This window comes from Petaurus breviceps, unplaced genomic scaffold, assembly GCF_028583685.1.
Source record: "Petaurus breviceps papuanus isolate PSGF00001 unplaced genomic scaffold, PetGlider_PUasm1.0 90804, whole genome shotgun sequence".
NCBI lineage: Eukaryota > Metazoa > Chordata > Mammalia > Diprotodontia > Petauridae > Petaurus > Petaurus breviceps.
The window spans coordinates 20,629,431-20,651,476 of record NW_027187348.1 but is presented as its reverse complement, the minus strand read 5'-3'; the positions used below and the strand labels follow the sequence as shown (position 1 = coordinate 20,651,476).

The 22,046-nt window shown below is 39.4% G+C and overlaps 1 protein-coding gene across 2 annotated transcripts in view; it reads right to left on the bottom strand.

Moving 5' to 3' along the window:
- Window positions 1-22,046, bottom strand: part of STAT1 (signal transducer and activator of transcription 1) — a 59,405-nt gene continuing 37,359 nt past the window's right edge. The window contains exons 17-25 of one of the 2 annotated variants that reach the window (XM_069070184.1): window positions 21,511-21,646; window positions 18,506-18,558; window positions 17,045-17,139; window positions 13,541-13,680; window positions 10,216-10,401; window positions 6,642-6,717; window positions 5,461-5,563; window positions 5,120-5,162; window positions 1-1,465 (exon numbers count right to left, since the gene is read on the bottom strand). In XM_069070184.1, coding sequence (XP_068926285.1) covers window positions 5,139-5,162; window positions 5,461-5,563; window positions 6,642-6,717; window positions 10,216-10,401; window positions 13,541-13,680; window positions 17,045-17,139; window positions 18,506-18,558; window positions 21,511-21,646 — 813 coding nt within the window. In that variant the 3' untranslated portion in view covers window positions 1-1,465; window positions 5,120-5,138. The remainder of the gene's footprint in view (window positions 1,466-5,119; window positions 5,163-5,460; window positions 5,564-6,641; window positions 6,718-10,215; window positions 10,402-13,540; window positions 13,681-17,044; window positions 17,140-18,505; window positions 18,559-21,510; window positions 21,647-22,046) is intronic. The other variant, XM_069070185.1, reaches the window with a different exon arrangement.

Genomic DNA, 22,046 nt, shown 5'->3' with positions numbered 1-22,046 from the left:
TTAGAACAAGAAAAATGATTTAACTGAGGACAGCATCAAGCAAAGCAGCAAGTTTCCTAATTCAATAGAAATACATTAGCATCCATTTGTTGTTGTTTTTAAATTGATTTAAAGAAATATTGACGACCACAAGAAATACAGTTGTAATGATGGTAGAAACAATGAGATACAGTTAAATCGGTCAAGTACATGCATTTTTTTTCAGGTAACTTTCACAAAGTTAAAAATCTATTGCCTCTCTTCCTCCCTCCCTCCCCCAAATCATAGCTTTTCATTTCAATGCTAGTATAGGCAGAAGACAATGAAAACAATGCTAATCTAACATTTTACTTAAAAAAGTAAAATAAAATTAACATAACTATTTGCGTTATCACTGAAAAGCAAACATTTTCTTCTACTATAGATAAGATTGCGAATATTAGTCCATTTCTGCATATTGTTCCCATTCAGATACTGTCACTTTTAGGTCCCTAATTTGTCTTCCTACTTGAAAAATTAAATTTAATCCAATGGTTGAGAGATCAAACATTAGCTATTGCTTAAACAATCTATTAATTTGTTTCTATCTACATTTTTAGTCAATCTTAATCATTTGTGTAAACCACACCTTTGGCCCTGTCTACAAGTTCCGATGTATTAGAGTATTTGTTGAGCTTTAGCTACCTCATTAGAAATGCAAAAACATGTTCATTTCTGACGACCTTAATGAAGACAGAAACTTTTAGACAACTTTATAAGGAAATATATAAACAGAAATACTGTTTATGAATTTACATGTATTTGACCTCTGTGGACATCAGTCAGCAACTTTTCATTAATTTTAACCCAAATGTGCAGCCAATTCCACCAATATATGTTAATTTATTATATTATTTTTAAATTACTAGTCTGGCAAACTTTATACAATATGTGACCCTCTTTTTTTTAGTGGGAGTTTGGGGGTTGGGAGAAATGTGCACAAAACTGAGTTTCTGCTATGTGAGATGCTTACGTTTGGTAACACTGAGTATGGGGGGCAAGGGGAGAGGGACAAATCTGCTATACCAACAACATGGAAAACTGTCTTATAGTCATTAAAATGAAACTAGAAAATCAACATTCCCAAACCAAAAATTCCCTCTATAAATATTTTGACCTATTTTTTCAACCAAATCTTTACAAGGCACTCACTATGTGCACAGCACTGTGTTAGGTTCCTTTAAAAAGACTCCTGCCTTTGCTCCATATCTAATACATATGCAGATTAGTTTTACCTTCAGTGAGGCTGGTGCAGACCTTCAGAGTAAAACAGGTGTTTTTGAGATAAGAAAAAATTCACTTGGAAGCAAACTCGTTAATATGACTTTCTTTCCCTTAAAAACCTAGGCTGCAGAGGAGCAGAATGGCCGGAGTGAGCCAGTGATGGGCAGATAAGTCTGATTCAGAAGAGATGAATGAAATTCAAATATTATAGAGTTACGTTCATCTGTAAAGAGAGAAGATGTCATTAACTTTGTTACATGGGTCTAAAAGCAGACTTATACATTGAACCTGACTTGCCGCCCTCTAGAGGAGGGAAAGCAACAAGCCACTGCCTGTCACTTCAAAGAGGGGCTTGGGAAACCATTCTGCATGCAGCCCTGGACCAGCCTAGCTGCCACAGTAAGCCCTGCCCTTTTATTTCCCATAAGCCCATAAGCTGATGGATTTTCACCCTGCAGCTTGCTCGCTTAGTTCTTTGAATTTATCCAGACAGTATTAAGCTTTTTTTTTTCTTTCCATTGTGCAAATCTTCTGCTCAATGCAAAACCCAGGGTGAAGAAATGCTGAACTGTCCAACTCTAGGGCAAAAGGAAAAGTATGAATTTTCCTGTTAAATCCCAGAGGGGTAATTACTAAGCTAGGCTGTGTTTGAGGGGAAAGGGCACTTTTCCCTCCCATTTTCCAAGACTCCAACCATGCTAAGATGATACTTCCTTCTTTTTATAGTCTTCCATAGTGGACAGAGTGAGTGCTGGATCCAGAATCAAGAAGCTAAGTTTAAATCTCTCCTTAGACAATTACTAGTTATGTGATCATGGGCATATATCACTTTATTCTCAGAACCTCATTTCCTCATCCATTTTAAACCACAGCTACAACAACTGGCCTTGGGATTCTATTGGTGTAGGGAGCTCACAGTGCAGAACTTTCTCTACCAATGTAGACTGGTACCTTCTCTGCAACTGGAGTCTGAGAGAGTTGCCTTGGGCACTCAGAAGTTAAATAACAAGACCACAGCCAATATGTGGCAAAGGCATAACCTGAACGCAGGTTTTCCTGGCCCCAGGACTAGCTCTATAGTCACCACATCATGCTTCCTCACCATCAAACAGGGATGATACTACAGAATTATCAACACTGTAGAGTTGTTTATTTTAATTCAATTGAACATGCACTTATTGTGTACTATGCACTAGAGAGACACTGGAGATACACACACACACACACACACACACACACACACACACACACACACAGAGCTGTCCTTACCTTTAAGGAGATTCCAGCTGTAGGAAAGTTATTTTGCAAACCCTGAAGTACTGTGTAAACATCATTGTCATTTTTCTCTCTAGCTGCCTGCCTGCCTGACAATCCTAATCCAGTAATCTGTTATCCCAGGAAGTATTATCTTCCATTTAAAGTCTGACAAGGTTAATTCCCCCAGGGTACAGATCTGGACTCCAGGCCTGAGCATTCCCCAAAGGGCAGTCCTGGTCTTGGATTATCCTGATGAAAAGGATCCTAGGGCTGGTTTTGATCCAGTTCAGGTTATCCAGGACAGTCATTGTCTTATAGCAGTGGTTCTCAAATTGTGGTCTGATGGTCAGTGAGACCCCTTCAGGGGGTCCTATGAGGTCAAAACTATTTTCATAATAATAGGGGGACATTTTTATTTTTAATGTTAAGTATTGATAGATATAAGACAGATAAAAAGGAGTTCTAGGAGAAGAAAGGGGTTCTGACTAATTTTTAAGAGAATAAAGGAGTCCTGAAATCCAAAGTTTGAGAACTGTCCACACTCTACTATGGGTGGGGAACCTTCGGCCTTGAAGCCACATGTGGCCCTCTAGGTCCTCAAGTGAGTCATGAGCACACAAGATTTATACAGTGCTTTAAAAATCTACAGAATTTTACATGATGAGGAACAGGAGGCTGAGAGAATTTAGGTTACTTGGCCAGAGTCACATAGCTACTGAGTACCGGAGATAGGATTCAAATTGGAGTCTTCTCAGCTCCAAGCCCAGGACTGTCTCTCTGAGGCCACCATGTTTTAAAACCAATTTTAACAAAGTAGAAAGAACTACATTTCCTTAAGGTCACAGAGTCAGTAGCAAAGCTCAGACTAGAGAAGTAATTTCTCGATACCAGGCCTGGTACTACTTCTGAAGGCCCACATCACTTTCATAGGAATCAGGAACTAAAAAATCTAGAATCTGTGAAAGAGCATATTTGATGCTCTACAGTTAGCTCTTTAAATCTCAATCTGACCAAATCTCAAACACCTGAGGGTCCAAGAGGACAACTTACATTGGTATAATATTTCTTAGCCAGAGCCAACATATGTAGAGTCTCAGAACCAATCATGCTACTTATACGTGGCTGTCCAAACCTGCTTTAACTTTCAGAGTTTTCCAACGCTCCTATAATGGTCTTGGGAAGTTTTAGTAACTTAGCTAAAAGACCAGGTGCTTCCATGAGCGAATTAGGCATCGTGGAGCACACACTGAGGGCCGTTTATACTTGTTCTCTTAATGTTACTGCATGCTTTTGTACGGCTATAGAACAGACAGCAGGTTGAATACGCTGCCTTTTTTCTTTCCAAAGTGCCACAAAAGCTATTTTATGTTTAGCTTCAAAGTCAGTCAAGGAGAACGCTGCATCGCGTGTTCTCCAAATAGAATCAGCAAGTTCAGAAAGGTGAGAAAATTTATTGTTGTTGTTATTCAGTACTGTCTGACTCTCTGTGACCCCATTTGGGGTTTTCTTGGCAAAGATCCTAGAGTGGTTTGCCATTTCCTTCTCCAGCTCATGTGACAGATGAGGAAACTGAGGCAGAAAGGGTTAAGTGACTTGCCCGGGGTTATACAGCTAATAAATGTTTGAAGTCAGTTTGAACTCAGGAAGATAAGTCTTCCTGACTCCAGGCCCAGCACTCTATCCACTATGCCACAAACCTTGAGAAATAGGGACCTTAAAAATATAAACTGACACAAAACTCTTTCCCCACAAATTGGCCCAGTCCACTTACTCACACACACACTGAAGTATACCATAAAAGAGTTAGCCTCTCATGGCTACAAGTGAGACATGGAGAGGTCACTGTCCAGTTTATACCATTGCATTTTTTTTTAAAGCAATCAGGGTTAAGTAACTTGCTCAAGGTTACACGGCCAGTTATTATTTCTGGGTGTGGTGCTGAGTATTCGAGCCCGGATTTGATCCAGGTCATCCTGACACTGGAGCCAGTGCTCTTACTCACTGAGCCACCTGGCCGCCCCTAAGCAATTGGGGTTAAGTAACTTGCTCAAGGTTACACCGCCAGGTGTTTCTGGGTGGGTGCTAAGTGTCTGAGCCCGGGATTCGATCTCCAGGTCTTCTCAACACTGGAGCCGGTGCTCTTACTCACTGTGCTACCTGGCCACCCCATATACCATTGCATTTTAACAGGGCTATCTAGCCTATCAAAATTCACATCATGATTCTAGGACAAATGCATGCATGAATTAACTTAAAATCAAATAGCATCAAAATATCCCTGAAACCCTGAGAGGAAAGGGCTCCGTCCCCAAAGCTAACTGAAGTCTTAGCTCTGGCTCAGCACTGCCACCTGATGTACACCCAGGAAAGAGTCCTCTAAAGGCAGAATGATTCTTTTGAGTGAAGTCCAGTGACCAACCACCATATCCCCCTTATTGCCCTCCATTAACTCCCTCAATTATTTAATCCTCCCAACCCATCCCCAGAATGTCAAGCAGGAGACCACACAGACAGGGGACACACTGAAGGCTACAAGGCAGTGCCCATGCAAGAGTAACAGATTATGATAGTAAACAAAAAAAACCAGGTACCGTTCTAAAAGAATTTAATCAGTACTCACATTTTTCTTCCAGAAGTTTTTAGAACTTCATTATCTGAAACCCCTGTAGGGCATATGGAAAAGGACTGTGGTGGGTTGTTGAAATATCTAAAGTCTGGCTCTTTTGTGAAAGCTTCTCTTAAAACATCCAAAATTCCTGGACAAAAATGTAGCCTTTTAAAGCATAACTGTTGGTTGTTCATCCTTGGTTGGTCTAAAAGAACCCACCTCCTTAAATGATGCCCAAAACTTTGTTCAATGTCTCTGAAAAGCAGCATGTGCTCATTTAACTTAACTCCCTGCCGCAGAAAGAGAAGCCATTCCCATAACCTGAGGACATTCTTTCTGGTAGAAGTACATACCACATTGCTGAGTTCTGCATGGCCCACTATCCGAGAAAACTCATCAAACTCCTCAGGAGACATAGGTAGAAGGTTTTCCGTGCTCTGAAGTCTGGAGGGGTGACTAAAGTAGGAGAGAAATGAAAGGGAAAAATGTAACCCCACTTAAAATCCAAGAGGAGAACTGACATTTCACCCCTTACCTCATCACTCTCAATAGGGGTTCTTAACCTGGGGTCCATGAATTTGTTTTTTTGGTAAAATATTTGGATAACTATTATCTTGGTATAATTGGTTTCCTTTGTAATCCTATGAATTTTATTTGTCGCATTTAAAAACATTCTTCAGAGGAGGCATCCATAGGCTGCACCAGACTGCCAAAAGGGTCCATGACACCAAAAAGGTTAAGAACCCCTGCTCTACCATATAGGTCGTCTCTAGGAAATAAACAGACTTGTCAAAGATTTTTGAAAAAGTCTTACCATCTGGGAGTATCAGTTGCCCACCCATTCCAGCCCCTCTACATGAGAGTGAGCGATTGGCCCACCTGGTACCCAATGGTCCTTAGGAAGTCTAACCGTGGCCACATGCACTTACTTTGTGTTGCCCTGGAAATGCAATGCCTACCCAGAGAAGCACCATGTCTGGGGACTCCCTCATCCCACCTTGAGCTGCTCGGAGGGTTTTTTTTTTTTTACATGGTGGCTAGATCCATTCATTCACCCCAAGACAATGCAGGAGGACAAATAACTGACCATGGCATTTCCAAAAGCTTTGGGTTTAGCTTTGTTTTTGTTTTGTATTTTTACTGTTTACAAAATGAGACAAAGAAAAAAAAAAGCAAGAGGAAAAAATGTATTTCAGTGGCAACTTTGGCCTGCTCTAGATTGAAAAGAACTACTTTCCCACTCTGATAAATTTTTGTTCATTTTATTTACACTTGTTTCAAAACATCAATGTTTCTGTTGCTTGGAGAGCTTTAACATAGCTTCGATGGAAAAAAAAAAACCAGAACTGTCTTAGACGTTACACCATTGTTGGGTTCACAGAACTCCTAATTAGCATCTTCTTGCACCATCTTGCCCATGCTACAGATTGACAGCGGAGTAACAAATTACAAGCATCTTTGAGGTCCACCCATCCCCCTAGGAATGGAAATAGACTGAGGGTTCTAAAAAGGACACTCTTCTGTGTTCACTTACACTTCAGACACAGAAATTAGTTCAGTCTTGATGTATCCAGTCCCTTTGGGGCCATCAACTTCCATTGGCTCTGGTGCTAGAAAGCAAAGAAATCAGATGCACATCTGGTTAGCCAGTGTACATATTCTTCACCCAGTAGTTTAAAAATCAAGCTTGTTTTTTAGATGATCAAAGAAGGTAAGAATTAATTACGCTCCCTTTTGTCAACTTAAATCACAAAGGAGAGTATAGTTTTTTGAAAAAGGGATGCACCTGAGGGTGAAAACCAATTCTGATTGGTCAACAAATAATAAAAGAGAATGAGTATTATGACAGCAGTTAGGTACTTGGATCACCCACATCTTGGTCAAAGAGACTTATCAATTTGAGGTAAAGGGGTGGAGCCTGCTGGAGAGAAGAAGGGTGACATTGAGGACTGGCCAAACTGATACTGGGAAGAACGGTACTCTTGCAAGGAGCTGGAGGAGCCAAGAAAGGGAGATGATCTCTGCCTTGAGTTGTTCCCACCATTTAGGAGAAGACAACTGCAATGTGCAGAAAGTGGGGAGACTTCATTTTAAACCAATCTGCCCACTTTGAGATTTTACCAATGAAAAATTAATGATCCTATAAGGATACTGCAAAATTAGACTTTTCTTAACTGCAGATTCTAAGATAAGTAAGCAGTGGGGTACACTGTGGGAAAAATGATTATTTCCCTCTGGTATTAATAACTAATTATTGCATTCAGATTAAGGTTTTTTAATCCCTTTTCTACTTCCTCATCCAGAAATCAATCAGTTGTAGGAAATCTTTCTAAAAGACCTACCCACTCTGGATGTCTTCTATCTAATCAAAGACAGTAAAAGAAATTCTAAGTTTAGACTAATGGGCGCATTCCTCATTGTGTTTGCTCAGTAAGGAAAATGTGGCTCTTCCCTTTTGTCAGACAGATGATATGGAAGTCTCTTTGACCAAGATGTGGGGGATCCAAGTACCCCAAAGACCCTCATTTTAATATAGCCCAACTGCCATCATAATATCCATTCTCTCTTATTATTTGTTGACCAATCAGAGTTGATTTTCACCCTCAAATGCATTCCTTTTTCAAAAGACTATAAATATTGGAGGTTTAACAACTCAAGGTGTGGTCTCTAGCTGGGGGTAAGGATGAGTCTGTTTTTGTTGGCTGCTTTCTAGACGTAGTCAATAAAACGGATTTTAATTTACCCAGAAACTTGGTCTCTTGGAACTTTTCTTGTTGTCTCCACTGGAAGAACGCTAGACTGGCTGAGATGCAGGAGGCTCGGGTCCTAGTCACGGTACGGCTGCTAACTAGCTCTGGGACCTTGAGCAAATCTTTTCAACTGTGGGGTCTCAGGTGGAATTAATATTCACATCTGTGAAATAGGAAGGGGGGAGGAGAAGGAGGAGGAGTGCCCTACAGTTGTATGCCAAAACTCAAATAGAAATGAGATCCATTAAACCATAAATAAGGATCTCTGCCACCTACAAATTGATTTAGAAGACTACATATTAACATTATCTACATTTTATTCTATTTTTACTTCTTTTGTTAAATAGTAACTATTTACATTTTAATCTGGTTCAGGTGTACTTGCAGTGCTGTGGGCCAGTCTCCCCTCCCCCTAATACTTCTTTTCCTCAGCTCTAGACTATAATTTGAAGAACTGTAGTAGAAGTTTCCTCAACTGGAATTTCCTTTGTCAGTGAAATAGCAGATCCTGGCCAAAAAAATCCCCCATTCAGTATTATCTGGGCAACTAGATGGCCCAATGGATGGAGGGCTGGGCCTGGAGTCAGGAAGACCCAAGTTCAAAGTTAGTCTCAGGCACTCACTAGCTCAGTGACCCTGAGTAAGTTGCTTTTCCTTAGTTTCTCCATTTGCGAATTCACCTACCTCCCAGAGTTCTTGTGAGGACTAAATGAGATAATATTTGTAGAGTACTTTGCAAACCTTAAAGTGCTACATAAATACTAGTTATTATTATTACAGAGTTGAAAAGGCAAATGGGGGTGGGTAGCTAGGTAGCGCAGTGAATAGAGGAGCAACCCTGGAGTCAGAAGGACCCGAGTTCAAATTCAGCCTCAGACACTTAACACTTAATAGTTGTGTGACCTTGGGAAAGTCACTTAACCCCAACTGCCCTCCCTGCCTTCCCCCTCCAAAAAGACCAAAAAAAAGGCAAATGAATAGAAATGGATTGTGGTAATATTCTCCAAAGAAAGGAGAAATTTACTCTGTCTTTATCTGCATCAGCCTCCATTTCTTTTTTTTTTTTTAAAGCAATTGTGGTTAAGTAACTTGCCCAAGGTTACACAGCCATTTTGTGTGGGTGTTAAGTATCTGAGGTCGGAACCAATCCCCATCCTCCGGACTCTGGGGCCAGCGCTCTTACTGAGCCACCTAGCCGCCCCTTCAGTCCCCATTTCAAATTGCAAAGTGCTTTCATAATCTTTGGGAAACCTGGTATGTATATTCAATCAATCCACCACCAAGTCTCCAATGGAAAAACCAGGAGCTACAGATATATGTCCTAATTTGGGACATGGGTGATGATATCCATGTTTATAAAGACGAAAATGGAATTTTCATTTTCAAAACTCTTGCCTCTTTCCTAGCTTTTCAACATTGCATTCTGTTATTTAAAATCAAACCAGTGGATATATTTCTCTAGAGTATTTCCATCATGAGTTTTGACAGAATTTACCAGTTAGAAGAGAACACTTTTCTACTAGAGGCTTTTTCACCCCTTTATTTTCTTTCCTTTCTTGAAAAGCAAGACCAGATAATTCTAAACAGAGACTAGATGGCCACTTTTGGGGGAAGTTCTGGAGAAGACTCATGGTCATGTCCAGGTTGGTTTAATTGGCTTCTGAAGTCCCTTCAGATTCTGATGGTCTGTGATCTCTCACTGCCATACCTCCAGTCCTGTCATACATTTTATTTGGGGGGGCGGGGGGGCAGGGGAAGGGGCCAGGGGAAAGGGAGGGCGGCTTGATCTTAGCTGGCATTTAAACTAATCCTGACTCGGGCTATCTGCATTCCAATGGGCACAGGTGTTGAAAGGAAAAGTATTTGTAGGGGTTTCACCCTAATAAATCAGGCAGACTAAGGAAAAAAAATGTAGCAAAAAGGAATTTATCTTTACGTAAAAAGCACAGATATTGTTTGGACCAGGTCTGAACTCAGACCACCTTAACCTTTTAGAGACAAACTTTAGTAACAAGAGAAGTCAATTCTGATAGATTAAAAGTAGAAAGGGGATGTACTAGTATTGAATGAATGACAAGTTTACAATCCACCTAAAATACAGATTTTAAAGGGGCTCAAAGCCCACGTGGTTGCTACAGTCTCTTGGTGGCAGGAAAGGAAGCTTCCCTACGTGAGCGTGGTCACGTTTACCTGAGCAGTCCCCTGTCACGTACCCAACTTGTGGTATATGAGAGACTTGACATTTATATCTCTATGGGGAACAAAAATCATGGGTACACTCAGATTTATATAGTGATACTGGTCAAATTCTTCAATGCAGGTACTACCAGAGGTTCAATAACGACTCTCCCTACTCACCTTCCTTTGGCCTAGAGTAGTATTTCCCAAAAGCATGGTCTTTATCAATGTTTGGATATAGAAACTTCAGAGGATTTTCAGGGATGTTCTCAGCAGCCATGACTTTATAATTCCGAATGATATCAGGAAAAGTAACAGCAGAGAGTTCCTTTTTTGTGTATGGTTCAACTGCATGAAATACAGGTTCTTTAAAAAAAGAAGAAAGGAAGATATGAGTCACAGGATCTAAAAAATTCCTGGGGCCATCTAATTCCACACATATAAATGAACAAGAATCCCCTCAAAAACAGTGGTGTCATACTCAGGTGTCTGTGGGCTGCATACTGACTTAGTAAACCACAAATTAACATTATCTATTTGGGTATTTTTATTTATTTTGTTAAACATTCCCCAACTATTTTTAATCTGGTTTGGGCTACATTGGAAAGATCAGGTTACACTGGAATGCAAGGAATGTGGCCAAAGAATTTGACACAGCTATTCTAAAACATACCCAACAAGGAAGGTGTGGTAGTGAAAGGGAGCCTTCTGGGGCAGCCCAGGCCACTTTGGGATGGCTCTAATTGATAGGAAATTTGTCCTTAAATCAACCATAAATTTGCTTCATAAAACTTAATCCCACAGCAACATGAATATTTTTGTTCAGTCCTTTCAGACTCTTCGTGACCCTATTTGGGGTTTTCTTGGCAGAGAAATTAGAATAGTTTGCCATTTCCTTCTCTAGTTCATTTTACGTATGAGTAAACTGAGGCAAACAGGTTAAGTGACTCACCCAGGGTCACACAACTAGTGAGTATCTGAGGCTAGATTTGAACTCAGGTCTATCATGATTCCAGGCTCAGCACTCTATCCATTGAGCGACCTAGCTGCCCCACAATATGAATAACAGCTTTTCAAATAATACTTCTCTGACCTTCTCCCTTTACCCCTCAAAGTCTTCTCTTCTCTTGGCTAACCATCCCCAGTTCCTTCAGTTGATCCCCATATGACTCTTTACCATCCCAGGCACCTAAGTCCAAGATCACATTACCTTTTCATTTTCATTGCTATATCATGCTGTCAACACTTGCAGTCCCCTAAAAACCTCAGATCTTTTTCAGATTAATAGCTTTCTTTTAACCATGTCTCCACTATCTTGTACCTTTGAAGCTGTTTTTTAAAAAAATATTAATCCAGATATATTAATTGTCATATAAAGTTGCACACTTTTAAGTACATGCATGCCTATGCACAATTTGGGGTAGCTAGGTGGTTCGGTGGATAGAATACAGGACCTTGAAATCAGGATAGACCTGAGTTCAAATTCAGTCTCAGACGCTTGCTAGTTGTGTGACCCTGGGTAAACTACTTAATCCTGTTTGCCTCAGTTTCCTCATCTGTAAAATGAGCTGGAGAAAGAAATGACAAACCACTCAGTTTTTGCCAAGAAAACCCCCCAAATGGGAAAATGGTCAAACACTACTGAAAAACAACCTTTGTACAATTTAGTATCTTTCTCACTTGCCTTTACCTGTTTAAAAACAGGACTTTTTTGATGTGCATGTTGTAAAAGAAGAAAAGCTAGTATTCATTCTTAGAATGCATTATAACGTTTCCTAAAATTAAACTGCAAAGTTTTTTTTTGAATAATGCCTTTCCTAGTCTGAAAAATAACTCTAGAAATTAATTTCTGAATTTCATAATAAAAAAAAAAACAGGGGTGGCTAGGTGGCACAGTGAATACAGCACCAGCCCTGGAGTCAGGAGAAGCTGAGTTCTACTCTGGCCTCAGACACTTAACACTTACTAGCCACGTGACCTTGGGCAAGTCACTTAACCCCAATCGCCCTGCCTTCCCCCTGCAAAAAAATCAAAAAACAAAAAAACCCAAATCTTATAGAGATGAGATACAGGTTCTTTAGAGAAACCAAGCTATTGTATATTTCCTAAAGAAAAGTCCCACTCACTAACCTTTTCAGTCCTAAAAGATTTCTCAGGTTTATTTTTTTCCTCTTCCCTACCTTCACACTCCTTGAGAAGTAATGACCAGCCCCAGGCCACATTGTTAAGGAGTCTGTCTTTGCTTTCCTCCTGCTTTTTCTTACTACCTTTTCCTCACCCGCCCTCCCTCCCTCCCTCCCTCCCTTCCTTCCTTCTTTCCTTCCCATTGCCTCATAAACTGAGACCTGGAAAAGATCTTAGCTTTAGGCAAAGGCCATCTCCAGTTGTCCTGACCTATATCTTGCCATTTGACCCAGAAGACTGAAGGAGAGAGTGAGGCTGGTGACTTTGCACAGCGCTGCCTCACTTAAACCCATTCCACTTGCAAGTCAGGACAACTCCATCCTGATGTCATGGTCTTCTTTGAGAATGAAGGACAAGTAAACAATAATTAGCTTCTCAGGAGCTTGGTTTTGTGTCATTTCTGTAGGTCTCATGAGATCTGTGAAAATAATACCTACTCGCAAGAGTAATATAACATCTTAACAGGAAACTCCTGATAACCAAAAAACTTTGAGAATAAAAGGAATGAATCTCTAATGGTGAAATAGGAGAGTATGGTAAATATTTGTGGGATTCAAAGGGGAATTAAATTGTGCCCTATGACTGATTGTTCTGCCCATTCACACTGCTGCCAGGCTTCCCCTCTTCTAATTACTATGTTATTAGCAAATAATAGTTCATAGCCTTAAGAATTTCCTAATATATTGTTGGTCAGTCATTTCTGTTATGTCTGACTCTTCATGACCCCATTTGAGGTTTTCTTGGTTTTCTTCCTTACCTGTACCTTTGACAAATCTTCCATTTATAAAACCAAGCTCATATCTGAATATGTTTAAAACTTTAAAACTCAAAACTTAATTAGGTTTTTAGGTGGTTTCATCACATCCCGGTGATTATTTATTTATAGTCTTACGAGTATTACCATAAGGGAGCATGGAATTTTTTTCTTTTTGCCCACAGAAAGATTTCTCCTTCCATCAATCAACTGCAAATAATATACATAAACAAAGGCTGATATTCAACCTATTACATGTTATTGCAAAACCAGGAAATAAACATTTGACTCTTTTAATAGTTCTTATGTTTGTCAATTTCAGTAACTGATTTCAATATCCCTTCAAAGAGAAACTTACATAATTGTCTGAATGATTTTTTTTTAAAACCTATCAGAAAGATTTCTGTATGTTTAGGATCCCGTTTTTATTTTAGTGTATCGTTACAAAAGGGGATTCGCTTAAACAGCTGCTGGCAAGAGATTTTTCTAATGACAATCTCCCATTTTTCATAGCCTAACCACACCAGGCCATTTGAATGAATTTTGTCAACACAGCATCAGACTTACCGTTCTGTAATCTTTCCACCCAAGTAAAAGTGATGGCTCCATCCCGACTACTTTCACTGAATCTCAGAAGAAATGTCCCAGGCTGTTGATCTTTTAATAATGCCCGTTCTTGTTCCTTACTAATAAAGCCCATTATAGACCTGTGTATGGAAAGAGAATTTATAAGAAGTTATCTTTTGGTTTAATAGATGGTTTTTGCTTTTATGTAATGATATACAAAGAAAGAAAATGGTCATCTGAAAGGGGCTTATGAAAATGTAGAAATTAATGACACCATAGAGACTATTATGTTATTAAGGATAGAGAGTGTGATGATCAGTATTGGTGAAGGCAGCTCCTCATCCAGAACTTCCTGCACCAAGGAAATCATAGGTCTGATAAAATAAACATTAAAATTACTTTAGTATAATGTACACATGTTGATTATAAATCTCATACATACCCATGTCAAAAGTAAGGGAAGAATAAATTCAGGATTATTGTTCTTGATGTGGGGTTGTATATATACATGGGACTTGATTGATCCTTATTGTGTTAATAATAATAGAATAATAATAGTGGGCATTTATAGAAAGCTTTAAGTTTTATAAAATTTACAAATATCGTCTCACTAGATCTTCCCAACAACCCTGAGAGGTAGGTGCTATTTTTACCCCCACTTTACAAATGAGGAGACAGAGCTAGATGAAGATTAAGTGACTTGCCTAGGGTCACACAGCTACTTAATGTCTAAGACCAGATTTGAACCAGGGTCTTCTTAGATTCAGAGCCAACATGCTATTTACTGTATGACCTAGCTGCCTCCCACTCCCTATTGAATTAAATTTCTGTTAGGTCTTTTATTATTTCAGCATAATATTAAAAGGAGGAGATTGTCTTGATTTCATAAGTATGTTTTATGATGGGACACCCAGATCAGCAAATATACTTTCCTGTGCTGGTAGCTTGTTTCAGGGTATAAGTCCGTATTTACATAGAGTTTACTTCTCCCTCTGGCACCATCCTGTGGAAGACCCCTGCCTGGGACGGTGTCATAGGGGTGATGGGAACCTAACCTCCATGCTTCTCCAAATAAGTAGATTTTCCCCCAGTGTCTACCAAGCTGCAAGATTTTGCCCTACTTGTCTAGAGTCAAAAACATTTTGGCAAAAAGTGGCATCTTTAATTCGGGGTCAAACATTTCCCACTCAGTATTTATCTATTAAATTTAATGTAAATTTAGAAAGCTAACTAGAAACAACCCTGGATATGTTGGAAGTGTTTTATTGTTCCTTATTTATTATGAATAGCATCAGCTATTTTTTTCTTAGTTGTCAAATCCATGTAGAGCTACATCTGTGAAGAAGGGACCAAAAAAGCACATTTTAATCACTGTTCCCAAACCTACATTGCTTCCCACTGCCTCTAAGGTGAAATAGGATCATTGTTCTGTGCATTTAAACCCTTTACAATCTAGCTTCTCTCTAACTTCCAGCTTCATTTCATTTCCCCTTCAAATCAGTTAATCACTAAATATTTACTAAGTAATGCCTTCTTTGTACCAGGCATTGTGCTAAGCACTGGCAATACAAAAAGAGGCAGAAGAGAGTCCCTGCTCTCAGGGAGCTTACAATCTAGCAGAGGAGACAACAAGCAAACAAACAGGCACAAACAAGCTATATATGGATAAATAGAAAGCAGTTAAAAGAGGAAGGGCCTTAGAATTATGAGGAGTTGGGCAAGGCTTCTGGTAGAAGGTGGGATTTTAGCTGGGACTTAATGGAAGTCAGGAAAGCCAAGAGGCAAAGTTGAGGAAGGAAAACATTCCAGGAAGAAGGGACAGATAGAAAAAAAAATGCCAGGATCCAAGAAACGGATTTGTGCTTGTGGAACAGCCAGGAGACCAGTGTCACTAGATTGAAGAGTATGTATCATGGAGGGAGGTGTAAGAAGACTGGCAAGGTTAGGAAGGGCTTTGAATACCAGCCAGATGATTTTGTATTTGATCCTGCAGATGGTGGGAAGCAACTGGAGTTTACCAAGTTGGGGGGGGAGGGGGTGTGTGACATGGTCAGATCTGTGCTTCCAAAAAATCACTTTGGAGGCCGAATGGAGGATGTATTAGAGTTTAGAGAGACTTGAGACCCACTAGCAGCTACTACAAAAGTCCAGGTAGAGGTGATGAGGGCCAACATTAGGGCAGTGGCAATGTCAGAGGAGAGAAGAAGGTGTATCCAAGAGAGGTTGCAAACATAAAATTGATAGGCCTTGGCAATATACTGTATGGGGGGGGGGGGGGTGTTTAAGAAATGGTGAGGAGGCCAGGATGCATCCTAGCTTTAAAGCTGACTGCACTGGGAGGATGGTGCTGCCTTCTATAGTTAATAAGGAAGAGATGTGCAGGTGGGGGATAATCTTTTGGACATGTTGAATTTAAGAATGGACATACGGTTCAAGATGTCTGAAAGGCACAGACTGGAGAAGGATAGATAGATTTTAGAACTGTCTGCATAGAGAAGTCATTAAGTCTATGGGAGCTGATGATTCACCAAGTGATCATTGAGATGGAGAAGAGAAAAGGGCCCTGCACAGAATCCCAAGGGACACCTTCTTTAGAGGTCATGATCTGGGAGATAATCCAGCAAAGGAGACAGAGAAGAAGTGGTAAGACACGTAGAAAGAACACTAGGCGAGAGGAGACAAGTCAAGTAAAGTCAAGAAGCATTTATTAAGCCCTTCGTATGTGCCAGGATCAGCACCAAATACTAGAGATAAAATACGAACAAAAAAGGACAGTCCCTACCCTCAAGCTGCTTATACTCTAATGGGGGATGCCTGGTCTGGGCCCTTCCTCAAAGTGGAGGTTTTAGGAGAGGCCCACCAGTGGGAGAAGGGATCCATGGGAGTTGAGAGAAAAAGTAGCTTAAGTATGGTGGCCAGGTCTGGAGAGTAAAGTATAACTCAACTTTGTGAACTCTGCATTGCAGTCAAACTGGACTGCACACCAACCACCATACATTCTTTGTACAGGCAACATTCCCTATGATTAGAATATGCCCACTCCTTACATCTCTGATGTTTCTCAGCATCCTCATCTTCCTCCTAGGCTCAGTTAAGATCTCAACACCTCAAAGATGTCTTCCCAAACCCTGCCAACTGCTACCCCTCCATTTTACTTGTATTATGCTGATTTGTATACAATACTCATTTGTATATCTCCACCAAGAGAATGTAAACTTCTTGAAGGCAGGTTCTATTTAATTTTTGCCTTTGTATCTCCAGGAAGTAAAACAGGGCCTTGCACAGAATAAGTACTTGATAAATGGTTATTGATTTGAATTTATGGCTAGTATGATGAAATCCTCATACATAGATGTATTACTTAAGAAGAGAATTTAGTGACAAGGAAATGTTGAGCACAGTCAAGTAGAATAATTAAACATGGCACCCGTAGCTTAGTCATGCCCTACATGTGCCACATATATCCAAAATATATAATGGAAAATAACTATCTGTCAACCTTACCCATCATTCCAGAGACAAATTAGATGCTTTTTAATGAGTTCAAGGATGCCCTCGATCCAAAGCCAGAAAGAAAAATTTTTGTCATTTATATTTTCCTGAAATGACAAATCCATGCATTAGAAAAAAATTTTAAAGTAAAAAACAGTTTTGTGATAACACATTTGCATAACACTTAAAGTTTTATAAACCACTTTCCTCACAGCCACTCTATGAGGTAAGTAGACCAAATATTCTTACCCCATTTTACAGATGAATTAACTGTGACTCAGAAAAGTTAATTGACTTGGCCAGGACTTCAAAGCTAGTGAGTTATACACAGTTCAGGACTGCAGCCCAGGCCTCTTGACTACATATCTTCCTTTTTTTTTTTTTTTAAAAGCAACTGGGGTTAGGTAACTTGCTCAAGGTTACATGGCCAATCATTTCTGGGTGTAGTGCTAAGTATCTGAGCCCGGATTTGATCCCCAGGTCATCCTGACACTGGAGCCGGTGCTCTTACTCGCTGTGCTACCTGGCTGCCCCTTTTTAAATATATATATATATATATATATAAACATATCTTTTATAAAGAGAGGGATGCCTATAGTAATGACAGTAACCACTTACATTCATACTGGGCTTTATTTTTTACTTAGTGTGATGCCCCCAACCACTGTGCAATAGGTGGTACAAGTATAATTATCACCATTTTACAGATGAGCAAAATGAGGCCCAACAAAAAGAAAGACCACCTCTCATGGTGGACTCTCAAGCCCACACCTGAATCTGACTTGACCTGCATAGCTGACAAAGCTAGAGAATTCTTACGTGTAAAACCAGATGTCTCTCAGAAATAGATCTTATCCATACCGGTCTAAAGACAAAATCAACAGGAACTGCAAATCTTCTATTCTCAATAGTATTCAGACACCAAGTTTCTTATTTCTTTTCTACTGCTTCTACCTCCTCACCAAACCAGAGCAAAGTTATCCAAGTAGAGACCCTCCAAAGTATAACTGCTTCCTTCTCTTTGGACAAAAAAAGGGGTACTGAAGTCATTTTTGGAGAAATAAAATTAGCCACCCTTCTCTACAAAAACATTGTAGCATAAGCTCCTAGTTTTTCCCAAATGATCAGACTCAGGAGGTTACCCAGTGGTAACACACACCCAGAACTGAACAAAGTATTCTCAGGGGAGAATTCCAAGAGAAGCGAAGAGATCCTAAGGAACTAACAGGATATTATCACTCAGCTGGAAACTTCCTTTCAGTATTGATATTAGAATACCAAAAGTGTGGGTTACACCAGAGAAACCCAATTTTTTCCCTCCTAAGGGTTCCTTGGGTGAAAGAAAAGTTCCAAAGAGAGCTATCGTGACAGGAAGCGAATGACCCAAACCAAGAATGAGAACTGAAGTTCAGCTGCAGTACCAGGATCTTTCTAACTGAGTCAGACAGATATTCAAACAGAGGAAGGACCTACCTTGCAGAATCTTGTCCAAGGGATAAGACCATCGGAACTGGCGGAATTGGGGCCTAAGCAAGCAAACAAAATCAGTGTTCTCAGAAGGATATAGATAGCATTACAAAATTTTAGTTAGACTAAAAGCTTTGTAAAAATTCTCAAAAAAAATAAAGCATTTTCTTTGAAGGATCTACAAATGTGATACCAGCCAAAAGGCAAATAGAATGAAGCAGGTCATGATGCATCCTCCACCCCTCACTACCCCTAATAACAACATGATGTAAATAATGAATATTCTTGAATAATTCATGTACTTGGCTGATTTTAATAAGAGAAATGGATAGACAATGCAGAATGGAAAAAAATGATTTTTAAAAGTATTCTAAGGAAGAAAAAATCCTTTAGTTCAGTTCTTCCTCTGATACTGTCTTTCTTGTCCTCCAATGCTCCTACATCTCTGCTTTAAAACCTGTACAACACAGGTCCCTGTGATGCCATGACCCTTATCTTTAAATGGTAGGAGGAATGTTCTGTTTATGTGTTTTAGGGATTTAGATCTAAACAAAAAGAAGGGAATGGCAGAGGTAGGGGTACATGGACATTGAATGCTACTAATACTGTCAGAATGTAGTTATGTTGATTGTTTTTTCTGCTTTAGGTTTTTCCTTTTTAAATCTTTATTACAAGGGCACACTGAGTATACTCGATATTATAGGAAGTCTCTAAAAAATATGAAGTTATTTGTAAAAAAACACCCACACTTCTATCACTGATTATTAACTGGGCCTCTTGGCAACTTCCTGGGAAAATCTCTAATCTGTAGAGTGAGACATATTGGACTCTCTTACCAAGAGAGGGTTCACAATCACCTTTCCTAGAGATTTTTACAAAAAAAGTGGTGACTGCTTTTTTCTAAATGGCTGAGATGCATCAACTGGATTACATGACATCTCAAAGTCCCTTTAAATCCTAGGACTTTACAAATATTTTCCTTTTCCTCTCCCCCTCCCCTCCCCATTGCATTTCTATTAGTTAAAAAACTACCAAAAGTTTTTCCTTCTTCTCTATTATTATTTTTCCCTTTATATTGAAATGTTTTTATTATACATTATTTTCTAAGTCCCTTACAAAACTGGGAGTACGTCTACTCCCAAGACAAAAATGGTTTCAATACTCATCTCAGATGCTGTTAGGCCTTTTACCCTCTCCCAAAAAAGTTGCCAAAGACATTACATTGTAGGGGAATGCCTATGCTTGTGTAAAAGGCCAGGCCCATGAAAGAACAATGCTTAGCAGCTAGAGAAACCAAAGGACAGACTTAGAAGGGACTTTAAGAAGTTACTAAAACCATTCTTTTGCCTACAAACCACATTTCTTTCAAATTGTGATGGAAATCACAATTCTTCCCCAAATGAGAAAAAAGGAAAACAAAAGTTTCTGACTATTAGCAAAATAACTCCAAAGATACATAAACCAAACATCTTGGAAGAATGGTTTATCTTAATGTAATATTGTTTATAAATGAAATTCACTCGGTATATACAACTTTACATAAAGTAAACAGCTAAATTTTTTCATGACTATAAAAGAGTGGTACAGAGTTCTATCTCCTTATCTGTAAAACGAAGGGGCTAGACAAAATGGCTTCTGAGGTTCTTCCAAGCTCTGGATTTGTGATCCTATGTACATAAAGAAGAACCATTCTCTGCAATTGCTTTAGACTTAGGAGATGTCTATAATGGAACTCTGATGCGGTCAGTGTTGGTGGATTAGCAAACCCTTGAAAGAGTGTGGACCCAAGACTCTCTACCCATATCTTATACTCCCTGATGTTTGAAGAGCTACAGGTGTGGGAATCATCTTTTTCAATGGAAAGTCAAGGTCCATACCATGAAGTAGCCTCATCCTAGGACCTTCTATGATGATCACCTAGAAGTGTCCATAAAACCATCTACTTCATCTTTTTTTTTTTTTTATTAAGCAATCAGGGTTAAGTAACTTGCTCAAGGTTACACGGCCAGTTATTTCTGGGTGTGGTACTGAGTGTCTGAGCCCGGGATTCGATCTCCAGGTCGTTCTGACACTGGAGCCGGTGCTCTTACTCGCTGTGCTACCTGGCCGCCCCCATCTACTTCATCTTAAGGACTGGAGTTAAGGGGTCTGGTTCTCACCTCTAGCGCCATCCTATGAGATATCTTTGGGATAATGTCACAGGGTAGGCAAGAATCTAAACCTCTGTACTTTGACAAATAATGGATTTTCCTGTAGCATGTGACCAGCTGCAAGATTTTTATCATACTTGTCATAGAATCATAGAATTAGAGGGGAAAGGGTCATTGAATCCAACCTCTCATTTTACCAATGAGGAAGCAAAGGCCCATAGAGTTTAAATTACTTGCCTAAGATCACACAGGTAATAGGTCTCTGAGGCAGGATTTGTATCCAGATCTTCCTGACTCCCAGTCACCACTCTATATGCTATATACCACATTACCTCTCAAGAGTCGAGACTGTTTTAGCAATAAGGGATATATTTAATTAAACAGTTTCTAGTATATCTGAATCTGTGATATATCCATATCTGAAACTGTGATATGTGCAAAATTAAGAGAAAACACTGATCACTTTTAAAACATATCTTTTATAAAGAGAGGGATGCCTATAGCAATGACGGTAACCACTTACATTCATACTGTGCTTTATTTTTCACTTAGTGTGTTGTCCCCAACCACTCTGCAATAGGTGGTACAAGTATAATTATCACCATTTTACAGATGACCAAAATGAGGCCCAGAGAGGTGACCTCACTTGCCTATGATCACATGACTAGTAAATATCTTCCAGGATTCAAAGACATCTTCCGATTGCAAGTCACTTTCCTTTAGGACACACTGCCTCTTTATCTATCACAATTTTAACATCTAATAGGAAATTAACTTCTCAGGAAGGGAAAGAGGAAACAGGGATTTTTTTTTAAGAACCAAGAATCTTTCATAGATTAAAAAAAGTCCATATGTTCATACCTAGGAGTTTCTCGCCCAACATGTTCAGTTGTTCTAAATTAAGTCCTCTTTTTGTGACAGAGGAAAATTGCCAACTCAACACCTCTGAAAGTTGAGACCATTTTGCACATGGTGGGTTCAGAAAGAAGGATAAATTCTAAAGAGAAAACATAATACAAAAATCTTAAGAACAACTGCAGAGGCATCAAAAAATGACTAGGTGCTGAAACTCATGCTTACTCATGGGCCTAAATTTTCAAATCCTTTTGTACAAAGTCCTACAGCAGTTCCAAAATAAAAGAGCAGATCTAATGAGCCAAGGGCAGAAGAAAGTGAAAATAGAGAGGAAATCTCTGGATGGTATAGAAAGAAAAATAAAATAATGCCAAAGGTTTAACTTTGGTAAAACTTCTTGAAAAATCAAAGGTTGTTTAGTAGCTTTATACTTTATAACCAAAAATAAAGGCCACAAAGGTTTCAGTAAGCAAATTATAATCTGTTTCCATTTATCTGTATAACCTCAGTTCCAAGGATGGTCCCTGGAAGAAAGAAAGCTT